This window comes from Octodon degus, unplaced genomic scaffold (genome assembly GCF_000260255.1).
Source record: "Octodon degus isolate 3935 unplaced genomic scaffold, OctDeg1.0 scaffold00005, whole genome shotgun sequence".
Lineage (NCBI taxonomy): Eukaryota > Metazoa > Chordata > Mammalia > Rodentia > Octodontidae > Octodon > Octodon degus.
The window spans coordinates 22,957,621-22,970,601 of NW_004524581.1; the positions used below are offsets into that span (position 1 = coordinate 22,957,621).

The 12,981-nt window shown below is 53.3% G+C and overlaps 2 protein-coding genes across 7 annotated transcripts in view; one reads left to right on the forward strand and one right to left on the reverse strand.

Annotated features, from left to right (window-relative positions):
- Positions 1-1,360, forward strand: part of Dnph1 (2'-deoxynucleoside 5'-phosphate N-hydrolase 1) — a 1,756-nt gene extending 396 nt beyond the window's left edge. The window contains exons 2-4 of one of the 2 annotated variants that reach the window (XM_023722774.1): positions 738-798; positions 885-995; positions 1,083-1,360. In XM_023722774.1, the coding sequence (XP_023578542.1) occupies positions 738-798; positions 885-995; positions 1,083-1,231 (321 nt within the window). In that variant the 3' untranslated portion in view covers positions 1,232-1,360. The remainder of the gene's footprint in view (positions 1-737; positions 799-884; positions 996-1,082) is intronic. The other variant, XM_004624415.2, reaches the window with a different exon arrangement.
- A 698-nt stretch (positions 1,361-2,058) lies between these two features.
- Positions 2,059-12,981, reverse strand: part of Cul9 (cullin 9) — a 37,626-nt gene continuing 26,703 nt past the window's right edge. For 2 of the 5 annotated variants that reach the window (XM_023719742.1, XM_023719729.1), the window contains exons 27-42: positions 12,905-12,934; positions 11,022-11,167; positions 10,768-10,897; positions 10,453-10,652; positions 9,855-10,090; positions 8,711-9,056; positions 5,326-5,466; positions 5,068-5,232; positions 4,691-4,854; positions 4,133-4,226; positions 3,697-3,771; positions 3,504-3,614; positions 3,259-3,376; positions 2,966-3,099; positions 2,466-2,539; positions 2,059-2,390 (exon numbers count right to left, since the gene is read on the reverse strand). In XM_023719742.1, coding sequence (XP_023575510.1) covers positions 2,189-2,390; positions 2,466-2,539; positions 2,966-3,099; positions 3,259-3,376; positions 3,504-3,614; positions 3,697-3,771; positions 4,133-4,226; positions 4,691-4,854; positions 5,068-5,232; positions 5,326-5,466; positions 8,711-9,056; positions 9,855-10,090; positions 10,453-10,652; positions 10,768-10,897; positions 11,022-11,167; positions 12,905-12,934 — 2,366 coding nt within the window. In that variant the 3' untranslated portion in view covers positions 2,059-2,188. Of the gene's footprint in view, positions 2,391-2,465; positions 2,540-2,965; positions 3,100-3,258; positions 3,377-3,503; positions 3,615-3,696; positions 3,772-4,132; positions 4,227-4,690; positions 4,855-5,067; positions 5,233-5,325; positions 5,467-8,710; positions 9,057-9,854; positions 10,091-10,452; positions 10,654-10,767; positions 10,898-11,021; positions 11,168-12,904; positions 12,935-12,981 lie in introns of all 5 variants that reach the window. The other 3 variants (XM_023719751.1, XM_023719746.1, XM_023719736.1) reach the window with 2 other exon arrangements.

Sequence of the window (12,981 nt, forward strand, 5' to 3'; positions counted from 1 at the left end):
GGCCGAGGCACCCGGTGCAGTCCGCGCGCAGGGGTCAGGGTTTTTTGTTTTGATTGTACTGGAGATTGAACCTGGGTTCTTCTCGCGGAGCCACCCACCAGCCATTTTCAGTTTAACTTTTTATTTTGAAAAGGGAGAGGTGTCTCGCAAATTTGCTGAGTTGCCCAGGTTGGGCCAAACTGGTGATCCTCCTGCAGAGTGCTGGGGTTCCAGGCAAGCATCACTAGATATAGCTTGAGAACCTTTAAACAGACAAAATTACTAGGAGGTTAGAAAGGGCTGTCGGGGGACTGGGGAAATAGCTCATCCGTCTAAGCACCTGCCTGGCAAGCGCGAGATGGCACGCTGTAATCCCAGCACCAGGGAGGCTGAGACAGTCCGAGCTGTGTAGGGAGACTCTTTATAAGTAAATAAATAAATGCAAGGAAGGAAGGGAGGGAGGAAGGAAGGGCTGGCTGTCCGGGAGATAGCTCAGTAGAGTAAGTGCTTGCCCTGCCTAGGTCTGGCGCCCAGCTTTCAAGCCCAGCTTTCAAGAACTGTCCGGAGGCCTTTGTCCCTGCCTGCAGCAACCCCTCCCTCAGCCCTGGGTTGACTGGCCCAGCTGCCGTGATCCTACCACCTGTGGCTGCCCCTCGCTCACCCCCCCCCCCATGGACTCCTGGGGCGACAGGGGCACAGCACAGTCTCAGGTTCCAGTGGGGAGCTCCCTGACCTGTTCTTTCACTGCAGGGGAGGAGGCGCGTGGGGCCGACCGGATCATCCATGATCGGGACCTGGCCTGGCTACAGCGGGCAGATGGTGAGTGACCCCACGGTGTCACCAGGACCACCCTTGGTCACCTTTCTTTCAGGGCCTCGGTACTACATCTCAGCTTTTCTCCCCAGTGGTGGTGGCCGAGGTGACACAGCCTTCCCTGGGGGTCGGCTATGAGCTGGGCCGGGCCATGGCCCTCAACAAGCCAGTGCTGTGCCTCTTCCGCCCACAGTCTGGCCGAGGTGAGCACCCCTGCCTTCGGTGATCCCTAGGCCCAGGGTAGGAGCAAGGAAGCAGCCTCACATCCCTGTCACTGTCTGCCTCCCCAGTGCTTTCTGCCATGATCCGGGGAGCCGCAGATGGCTCCCAGTTCCAGGTGTGGGACTACGAAGAGGAGCAGCTAGAGGCTTTGCTGGACCGGTACTTTCTGGCTGCCGGCTGGCAGGGTGCCACAGCTAGTGACCCTGACCACGCCTGATGGGACGCTACCCCAGTCCCCACCCCCACGCCCTCTTTAGCACAGAAGGGAATTGAAAGGTTCCTTTAAAATTCTTTTTTTTGGGCAGAACTGGGGATTGAACTCAGGGCCTTGTGCTTGCCAGGGAAGCGCTTATTCTACTGAGCCATCTCCCCGGCCCCTCGTTTAAAATTCTCTTAAAACAAATAAAAATAAGTAAAATTCCAGGTTCTCAGTCTATCTCGGGTCTGCACCAGGATGAGCAGCCGAGGTCCTCAGGAATGTCCCTTTCCCACCCTGCTTTTGCTGAGACTAAATCGCCTAGGCCTCAAACTCCCAATCCTCCTGCCTTAGCCTCCCAAGTAGCCAAGATTATAGGTGTGACCCCATACCCAGCTTCCCACTTCACTTTAAAGTGTAGGGAGACGCTCCAGAAGTCTAAGGGCACCTCATGTCCACAAGACACTTCTGGGTTTGCAGGAAGGCTCTGTGGAGCTAGTGTCCTCTGAAGCTCAACCAAGCCTGCTGCAATGCTGGCCATACTTGGACCTTCATTTCCCTGTGTCACCTCCACTTCCCTGTGTCACTTCCACTGGGCCTTCTCTGGGGACAGCAGGGTGGTAGGGGTGGTAGCATATACCTGTCCTCCCAGCATTCTGCAAGACGGAGGCAGGAGGATCATAAACTTGAGCCCATCCTGGGCAACTTAGTGAGACCCTGTCTGAAAATTTTAAGAAAGTGTTGGGGATATAGCTCAACGTGAAGGGTCTGGAGAAACAAAAACCAAGAAAGCAGGAGGGTGTGGCTCTGGGAAGGGGCTGGGGAGCTGTCCAGCTGCTCCACAGAAGTATGTGAAAAAAGCAGTTTATTCCATGAACAAAGGAGCCGTGGTGCAGGGACCCCTCCCTCCCCCATGGGTAAGAGGGCCCATCCAGCAGTCCTGTGCGCTGGGGCCCCAGGGGTCTCCTGTGTCTGCCCTCAGTCAGAGGCCTCATCTTCATCCTCTTCATCACCAAAGAAGAAAGTCTCCTGGTCCAGGTTCTCAGACTCCTCATCGTAGGAGAAGCTGTCATTATCCAGCTCGTCATCAAACTCATCCTGGTGCCACTCAGGCACATAGTCCTCCTCCTCCTCTTCCTCCTCCTCCTCCTCTGCCTCCTGTGCCGAGGAGCCCCGGGGCCTAGGAACAGCCACCATGTAAGCCCAAGGACACTGCATCCCACCTACCATCCCCCAGGGGTTGGCCTGCACTCACTGATGGCTGGGCAGGTTGGGTCCCTTCACCTCTTCAGCCACTACCAAGGGACTCTGGAGACCAACCCGGAAGTCCTGGCAGGAGCAGAAAAGCAGAGGACAGCAGCTTGAGCCTAATGGCCAGGCTCATGTCAGGAGGCCCTCCTGTCGCCATAACCCTTCAGACTATATCGCCTTCATGCCATTTGCTTGCTGAGCGCACTGGGGTAGGAAGCTTGGGGTGCGCCCAGGGTCCTTAGCAGTCAGGAGGCAGCCCAAGGGCAGGGGCACAGAAGGCACAAGGCCAGGTACGGAGTGGGAGGAACCCTGGTGGGTCTCACTCCAGTGACCCTCACCCCTTAACCCCTTGTATGGGATTTGCATCCACAGCTGGGGAGGTGTAGTTTGATGGGCACCCAGCCTGGGTGAACACAGGGCTCTACACCTGACATCAGACACCCACCGCCCCTCCACCTTCCCTCTGGATTCCTGGGCAGGCTGCTGAGGGGCACATGGCTGTACCTGAGTGGAATACTGCAGGATGGCCAGCAGACGCTCCTGGATGCGCCGCAGCAGCTCCAAGCCTGTGCTCAGGCAGTCGGCCCGCAGGAGGCGCAGGGCGCAGGCCAGGTCCCCACAGCGCAGCAGCGTCTCCTCTGCAGGGTGAGGCACAGGGCACACTCTTGTCTCCACTCCCGATCCTTCCTTCCACAGACGCCAATAGAGCAGCTACCAAGGGTCACCCCAGCTCTACATCATTCACACAGGCATGTACCAGTGACAGCATGAGGCTGATGGCCAGGGAGCCAGCTCACCTAGGAGTATCTGTAGGGCGTTGGTGTGCAGCTCCAGGTTCTCAGTCTGCTGCTCCACCACATCCATGTACTCGGTGTCCTGGCTGTAGAAGCTGTACACGCAGGCATAGGCCAGCACCTAGGGAGCCGGGCACTCACGCAGTGCCTGCTTGGCTGTCCCTCTACCAGGCAAGTCCCAGCGGGCAGCTGACCCCACCAAGCCCTACCAAGCCCTGCCAATCCCTACCAATCCCCACCACAACCACCTTCCGTGCTTGCTCCAGGCCCTGGCATGCATCACTGAGGAAGGTGAAAGATTTGGGTGGGGGCACCTCGTGGATGGCTGAGATCCGGTTCCGCAGGTTCACAGCAAACTCCTGTGGAAGGAAAACAGTTGGCACCTGTGTGGCTCCACTTGCCCCTAGCCTGGCCCTCTCGCCAACCCTCCTCCCTGCTCACCCGTGCCTGGTGGTGGAAGGTACACCTGGCATTGTAGTCCTGAAAGCGCTTCTCCTGGCGAGCTGCCCTGCTCACCTGGTGAGATAGGAACAGGGCTGCTGACCATTTGTTCATGCGAGACAGTTTATTACTGGAACCCCACTGCACATGGGACCCCACACCCTGTACGAAGGAGTCTCTCCCACTCCTCCTATTAACCCTTTGGAGGAGCTGGGCAGTGGATTCTGACTGCCCTGCCCTGGTACCTGCTGATGCCTTCCTTTCCTATGGCACCAGGGCAGGAAGCCCTGCTCTGAAAATGGAGGCCCTGGGAAGAGGCCTCTCAGCATCAAATCCAGCATGGCAGGCCTGCCCAACTTCCGTCCCCTAGCGGAGCCTCTCTCCCAGCTGCTGTCACCCCACTGCTCCCACCCTGCCTCCCGGTGCTGGCCCTTACCAGGGCAGAGCAGTTATAGTAGTCTTTGTGATTGGGCTTCCAGGACTTGAGGCACCGCCAGCAGAAGCCATGGTTACACTTGGCACAGGTCATGCTGTGGGGGAAGCTAGCCAGTGAGGGAGGCCCTGCCTCTGTGCAGGCGTGGGCCAGGGCTGGGCCCAGACACACCTCCAGCGCAGCCCTGGGCCTCGCCTCTCCCCATTTCCCGGGTCCTGCAAAATGCACCTTCTTTTTGAATTTCCCCACAGAAAGTAAACTTAAAAGCAGGGAAAGGAACATTCACTAATTAATTTCCAGCCAGAAATGGTGGCATACACTTATTATAACCCCAGTACTTCAGCATTTATAATCCCAACACTTCACAATTTAAAAAATTTTAAAAGGTTAAGGGATGTAGCTCAGTACAAAGCTCAGATTCATTCCCCAGTGCAGGAAAGGATAACATCGAGGAAGTCCCTTGCAGGTGACATGCTGTGCTTCATAATCAGCCTCACTGTGCCCACTGCCAGCCTCCCCATCTCCCCAAGTCCTTGAGGACCCACAGTGTCCCCTTCTTACTGCAGGCACCCCTCATTCTTCTCAATGGGAGCCTGGCAGCTGGGGCAGCGTTTGGAGATGAGCTTGGCCAGGTGCTTGCTCTGGGCCTCCACACTCATGCCATCGTAGTAGCCGCCATCATCCACCCACTGTGACATGTGACCACAGCTGGCAGGATAGTGTGCCTAGTATGGAAGGGGATAGTGAAGACACAGCTGAGCCTGGACAGGTGGCCCTGCAGGCCTGTGTGGAGAGAAGACAGGTCTATCTGGAGGACTATGGACAAGAGGACTGAGCCCAGCAGGGAAACGGGGAGGAAGGGCACATCGCAGTCTGTGTGTGACCAGGGAAGGGGCTGGCTAGGGAAGGGGAAGCCTTGCTCAGGGTTTGGGCAGCACCTCGGGGAAACTACAGTTGAAGCAGGAGGCCCAGCCGCACTTGGAGCAGGCGGTGCCGCAGCTCAGGCCCTGGCGGCAAAGGATGCGGTCGCAGCCCTGGGGGTTTGTGCACCAGGTCAGGTTGGAGCAGCTCTCCACGTAGCCTCGGAGGAGAGCTTTCTCATACTGCAGGACCACAGGGGACACAAAGTGAGGGCGAGGCTCTCAGTTGCCACACCTCCAGCAACCCTGAAGCCTCCCTCAGACATGGGGCGATACCTTAGAGATGACCTCTGGCGAGGAGACAACAGCTCGGATAAAGGCTCCAGTGGGCTGCGCAGGGCAGTCAGTGATGGGGCAGGTGCAGTTCAGCACAAGGTTCTGCTCGATCCGGGTCGTCAGATACTCATTCCAGCAAGACTGAGAAGACAGGAAGTGAGGTTGCTCAGACAGGTGACCATCCTACCACATAGAAGGCCGGGGCCACCTGCTCCAGGGTGCACCTCTTAAGTGACCCCAATTCTTCAGGCTACCACGGGTTTTCCTGGATTGCCCCAGACCACAGTTGTTTTAGAGACTGTAGCTCAGGTGTTAGCCTAGTTATTACTGCTGGGGGACACAGGGAATGGGTAAAGAGAACAGAAAAAAAGAAAAGGACCAACACTCTAGAACAGACATGGAAAAAGCAAGGCCAGTGCAGTGAGAAAGGAGCCCCAGGAAGAGGTGGCTGCCCAGACCTCCCACACCGCAGCACCACTCTGCTCTCTCCAAGCGCTGCCACCCCCACTTTGTCCTCAGGCTAAAAGAAACAGCTTCCTCCACACACACAGACTCACCCACGGGATCCTGATCCTAGACCAAAGGCAGCTCCGTCCATGGAGTCACCAGCACTGGAACCCTCAGGTCTTTTCTGGCCCCCCATCTCCACCCCACAGTAAATCTGGCCGTTATCCCTACCTCCAGCCTGTGTAAGAGCCCCCCAATCAATGGCCTCCCCACCTCTGAATGCTCAGTGGCCTGAACTCCCCAGAACACTTCACCAGCAGCCCTTGCCACCCACGTGCCTTTCTCCACCACAAGGTCTTCAAAAAGACAGGGCTGAGGCCTGAGGCTGTACATGTGGGTGGCATCAAGGATAGAGGATATGAAGCATCTGATTGGTTCTATTCCAAGAAAAAGACCAAACCAAACTTCCTATATTGAAACATGCCCAGACTAATGGGGCACCGAGCACAAAATCCTTGCATTTTTTTGTTAAGGTTACTGTAAGCGTAGCTCAGCGTACTTGCCTAGCACATGCAAGGCCCTGGATTCAACTGCCAGCACTGCAACTAACAACAAACTCAGGGGACACAGTGCTGTTGCTTGCCTCTGCCACCCTGCCTACTATCAAGACTCAAGCTGGTGGCCTCCTCCTGCCGCCTTTCTCTGACATCTCTGGGGCTGCCCTTTATGCCACTTGGCCGTGAGCACTTTGCAGATCTCCCCCAAGAGACTTTCTCAACTGCATGTTTGGCTTCCTGTCCCCAAGTCACTACAGGGTGGCTCAGTACCTGGCCTGCCCTTTGTTCCTGGGTGACACCAGCCAGGCCTCTGCACTTCAACCCACATTCAAAACCCACTGGCCAGTTGCCTGTCCCAGTGCCTAGACTTCACATGACCACAATGGGCTGGGTTCTCAAGAACCTGCCTCCAAGGGCCAGGGAGGTGGCTCAGTAGAATAAATGCTTGCCTGGCAAGTGCAAGGGGCTAAGTTTAACCCCCAGTTCTGGGGGAGGAAAAAAAAAAAGCCTGCCTCTACCCGCCTGCATCCCCAACTCTCAGCTCAGAATGGTACTCTGTCCACTAGATGCTCTAGTCAGAAACACAGGCAGTCTCACACCTAAAGCACTAGCTGATGGAGCATCAGCAGCTTTATTCCCCACGCATTCCTAACTGTCCCTCTCTTGTCACCCCTGCTGCTGGTCCAGACACCACCTCCTGCCTCCCCTCCACAATCCCTGACCAGTCCACCACACCCCTCTTCTTTTGAGCCTGCTGCTCCCTACAATGGCCATAATAATCCTCTCCTTTTAATCCCATGGGTTCCTGTCTCAGGCCAAGCACACACCCCCTCCTGTCATCACCTCCCAAGCCTCCTCTCCTGCCACATGCTATACCTCAGCAACCAGGCTCAGCTGTTCCCTGTCCCTCTCTCCCAGAACTATCCCAACCACTCCTAGTCTGCCCTGGTCACCTCCTAGAGTCACCCTTTCATTTCTCCTTCCTTCCTTTGTTGCAGATGTATGGAGGGTGGGCCCTGGCTGCAAGTGCAAAAAGCCAAAGCCCAACTTTGGACAAATTGCTTAACCTTAGTATCACCACCCTCCTCTGTAAAATGGGGAAAATAAACACTGACACTGTGTCACTGTTCCAAAGTAACACAACTTGGCATGCAAGCAATGGTGCCTGGCCCCAGGGAGCCGCAGCCATGTCAGCAGCTGTTAGCAGTTTGCACATCATTTCCAGCCTGATTCTTCCACTCTCTCACACAGCAGCTGGCGCTGGTCACACAGCAGGTCCACAACAAGTATTAGTCAAGTGAGAAAAATCAAGTGTAAGGGAAATCATCAAGCCCAGGAAAAAAAGCAACCTAAGTCCTAGGTGAAGAGGAGCTAGAAGCAGAGCAAAATGAAGCAGAGAGCAAGGACATGCTCGTGCAGATGCCACCGCTCAGTCACCTACTAGGGAGGCACTGCTGGGACAGCAGCTAGAGCATGAGGATGGAAGGTGCTCAGCCTGAGCACCCTGTGCCCACGGCCCTCTCCCCATGCTCTGTGCCTAACTCCTAAAGCAAGACCTTCCTGCTACTCCCCAATTGGCTGCTGATTCCTGGTCTACACAGTGTCCTTCTCCTTGTCCATGATAGGGGAGCACAGGACACAGGGGAGATGGTGTTCTGAGTGGATCAGGACACCACAGCTATAGCAGTAACTCACTAGGATAGAAGTCATTGCCATGGGCCCGCAAGATGGCTCAGCAGACTACTAAGTGCCTGCTTAGGCAAGTGCAGGGACCGAGGTTGGATCCTCAGCACCGCATGCTGCACTGGCCCCACCCCAGGCATGCGGAGTCGGCCGCTGAGTCCAGGCGTGGTGGTGCACGCCTGTAATCCCAGCACTGGGAAGGCTGAAAACAGGAGGATCACTGTGAGTCCAAGCTGTGTGGTGAGATCTTGTGCCAAATACACTTTTTTAAAAAAAAGTCAGTGCCATCCACTCATTAACTTCTTGCTTTGAGAACTCCCAATCTCTAGGTTTTTCAGCAACAGTGATTTCATTGGTTTAGGGCACAGACTGGGCATTAAGACCTTCAGAAGCTTCTTTGATTATAAAATGGAGTAGAGTGAGACCACTGCTACCACTGGGTCCTGTCACCCAACTCACAGAGCTAAGGCAGGTGACACTACTTACAGATGATAAAACTAGTTCAAGGTGCTGTCAGGGCTGGGGATGTAGACCAGTGGTAGATCGTGTGCTTAATATTCATGCATTTTTTGGTGATCATTCCATAGCATGCAACAAAACAAAACAACCAATACAACACTGCCCAGGTTAGGAAGTGGTGATGCTTGGTTGGCCCCAGGAATTCCTAGAAAGAGGCAAGGGAGGAGGCTGGGCCTCACCTTGCAACAGGAGTGCAGGCAGCAGAGGGATGGCAGGTCGTCACCAGGCCCCAGAGGACCGACACAGACGGGGCAGAGGTCCAGAGGTGCGGGGGCCACCTGGGCCTGGGGCACACGCAGCCCAGCTGCCAGCAGCAGTGGCTCAGGGTCATCACTGTAGCTCTGCAGCAGCTGCTCAGCACCCCAGTGGCAATGAGCCAAAAGGTGCTGGGCCACATCCAGCTCTAAGTTCAGGGTCTCCTGCACCTGCTGCACTGTCTGCTTCATCAGCCCTTCCACCTCCTGTGGGCTCATAGTGCGGCCTGCAGGCAGCTGTAGAGATGCCAGGGCAGCCATGGCTACTGGGCTTGGGGAGGGAAAAGAGACAGTGGTCAGGACTCCTTCCCTACTCAGGAGACTTCCTAACCGCACCCCACCTGGACATCCTCTCTCACGCTCGTTCCAGTGGCCTCTGACAACTACCTCACAGAAGTGTTGACTGGGGTCTGAGGGTCTAGGGGATGAGAGGCAGGATTTTAGGCTCCCTACAGCAGGTGGGGCAGTGTCAACAGCCTCTCTCCACAGCCAGGGACCAACAGCACAGCTACCACTGAGCAGGCTGCCCAGGACCTGCCCTTCTCCACCCCATGTACGTGTACGTGCTGAGGCTGCAGAGCTATTATCCCAGAGAACTCACACACCATGCCAATGGCTGGTCAGAACTGCTCTGGTAAAGTGGATCTGCTGCTGGGAGCTCCTGGGGCAATGGCTAACTAGGGAAAGTCTATGGTGAATTCCACTTAGAATAACCTTCCTGAAAATTCCCATGTTTTACCCAGTAGAGTTCATAGTTGGTACTCCACACACAGCATATGTACTTCCTATTTGCTCAGAATGAGAGATATCTGTAAAGGAGCCTGAGTGTCTGGGCCCTTTGCCTATAGGCTGGCTCTAGGAAGATAGGGATAGCAAGGCTCTTGATTGGAAGGAAGGGGATAGTGGTGGGCTAAGGTAGTAGAAGAAAGACTAATGAAGTAGGGGAAATACAGGGATAGGGAAAATGCTATTAGATCAAGAGAGACAGTAAGTACTTCCCTACCAGACAGCCTGGCTCTGGCACTCCAACCCTACCCACCTTACAGCAAGGGACAGGAAAGATAGCTACCTAGGTTTGGAAGTCTCAGTGCTCTGGCTACCACAGAAGGGGACATCTGCCTGACCTTGGCAGGGCACCACAGGCTCAGGGGTGGCGTACACCAGGATCTGGGGCTGGTTATCCTGCCGTTTCACATAGCCCTGGCCCAGGAGGTGCAGAATGCAAGACAGGACGTCTGTACTCCCAGTGACAGCATGCCCCAGGCTTCCTGTAGGATGAGGACCCCTCTGCCAGGCCTCCAACACCTGGACAGGAAGAGAGAACGAAGCCAACCACTTGTTACCGAGGGAGCAGCCTGCCAGTGTCCCATGCCCAGGCCTGCCTTATACTGCCTGTGTGCTAAGTTATGAACTTTCTCATGCCTCTCTTTATGTATCTGTCACGTGGAATAAAAGAGTATTATCTGACAGAAGTATTGTGAAGATGAAAGGGTCTGATTGTGCATATGATAAAAATTCCTGGCTTATCCCTCCCTTGCAACTGTCCTCTCAGGAACAGCAAATGCAGATAGAGCTCTCTTGAGATCTGACTTCCCCCGGCTGCACCCAGCACCACCCCAAGCAGAACTCCCACTCTCCGCTGATAGTTTGGTCCCTTCTCTGCCTACCAGATAAACCAGATGATCAATGTGCAGGCCTTTTGCCCCATGGGTTTTGAGAATGCGGACAAGAAGACAACTCAGGAGATTTCGCTTCTGTTCCAGTGTGCGGCCCTCATCCTTCTCCACATTCAGGTAGGTCTGGGGCGGTATCAGCCACAGCCCCTCTGCTTTGGGCTGACACCCAGGCTCACGAAGCCTCAGCACAGCTGGAACCCAGTCCCAGAAGGAGACAAGAGTGAGAACCAAGAGGACCCTTTCAGTCCTCATTCTTTGCACACTACCCCCACCCTGAGGATCCCAACTGATAATGGCATGACCTACCCCCACGTGGCAAGTCTTGACTCTCCCGCAGGGATAAAAGGCCACTCTCAGAGGTGAGGGGCCCAAGTGCCTGGTGCAGCAGCTCTGGGGAGAGGTCAGAACTCTTCAGCAAGGTCTCTACTGACACCTCCTAGTTGGGGAAGAGGGACCCATGAGGATGCAAGGGAGAAGCAGGAGGAGGGAAGAGGAACAAAGCTTAGGAGGTCAGAGAGATACGGGGAAGGGAGAGCTAGTGAGGCAAAGGAGCTGAGTACCTCTTTGTGATTGAAATGCAGCAGCAGCCACATCTGCACGGTGGACACGTGCAGGGTCTGGTCCCCAAACTGCAGCTCCGCACGGCCCAGCCATGTCCACTGCAGCCACCGACGTGGGCCCACATCAGGGGTTGGGGTGTTCTGACCTAGAAGTGCCAAGAAGATCAGAAACAGTAGGGAGAGAGGGGAATGAGTTGATGGAAACATAACATATTTTTAAATTTAAGAGTTTTAAAATCTAGGGACCGGGGAGATGGCTCAGTAGAATAAGCACTTCCCTGGCAAGTGAAAGGGCCTGAGTTCAATCACGGGTTCCGCAAACAAACAAAGTGTTTTTTTTTTTAGATAATTTTTTTTAAATTTTATTTATTTATTTAGTGTGTGTGTGTGTGTGTGTGTGTGTGTGTGGCCAGCTCAGCCCACCAGGGGGCGGGCGGGCTGGCATGTGGTGCTGGGGGATTGAACCGTGGTCCCTGTGCTTTGCCAAGCTTGTTCCAAGTAGGTGCTTTAGACCACTGAGCCATCTCTCTAGCCCATTAAAAAGCATTCTTAAATGAGAATAAAATAGTCCATTCTCAGATAAACACAAACTGGCAAGATTTTCCACCAATACTCCCTCAATAGAGAGATTATTATTGGCAGTACATTAAAAATAAGAAACTGACAGGGTACAATGGCATATGCCAGCAATCCAAGCTACTTGGAAGGCTGAAAGAGGAGGACTGCAAGTTCAGGCCAGTCTGGGCAATCTAGCAAGACCCTGTGTATGAATGAAAGAATGAGTAAATGAATGAATGAACAGTTTGTAGCTTCATGGCAGAGCACTTGCTTAGCAGGCACTAGCCCCTGGATTCAACATTCTGGTTAAAAATAAAATAAAAGGAGTAGGAGAAGGAGAAGAAGAGCAAAAAACAAGAATATCAAAATTAGGGGTCGGGGGGAGGGCCAGGGAGATGGTTCAGTAGAATAAGCACTTCCCTGGCAAGCGTAAGAGCCTGAGTTCAGTCCCCGGCTCCACAAAAAAAAAAAAAAAAAAAAAAGACAAAGATTAAAATTAGAAGGATCAGGTGGCTTGATGACAAATGTAAATATCCACTGAATATAATAATAATAATGATTGAGAGGTTAAAAAGATAATTTAAAAATCCTGCACACCAATAATAACAGGAACTAAGAGGTGGAATTAAGATTTCCTAAGGACATTTTATTGATCAGAAAGGTGAGAAGTGTGACATTAACTCAATCAGGTTAAAAATATATGGGCAGAGACTAGACATATGGTTTTGTAGTAGAGCCCTGTGTAGCATGTAAGAGGAACTAGTTTTGATTGCCAGCATGCAAAGAAAGAAAAGAAAAGAAAAGAAGTATAGAATCTGAATGCAAGGGCTAGGAACATAGCTCAGTGGCACAAGTGCCTGCCTGACAAGTACAAGGTCATGAATTTGATTCCTGATACAAAAAAAAAGAAAAGAAAAGATAAAAAACAGAATACATAACTTCTAGCAGAGTGTGGTAGTGAATGCCTTTAATCCTTGCACTTAGGACACTGAGGCAGGAGGACTGCTGCAAGTTTGGGGCCTGCCTGGACTATATAGTGAGACCCTGTCTCAAAAAATAAATAAAATAAAAAGGCAAATTATATGTATAAAGATATTCCATTTATTATGAACCTTTAAACATAAAACAAAAATTAAAGAGATTAGAAAAAAGCCACGGGCTGGGGATATAGCTCCGCGGCACAAGTGCCTGCCTAATAAGTGCAAGGTACTGAATTCAATTCCTGATACAAAAAAGAGGGGGAGGAGGAGGAGAGGGGGAAGAAGGAGGAGGGCGAGGAGGGCGAGGAGGGCGAGGGGGAAGAGGAGAAGCAAAAAACAGAGTACCTGGCAAGTATGAGGTTCTGTATTCATTTTCTGGTACAAAAAAAGAAAGAAAGAAAGAAAGAAAGAAAGAAAGAAAG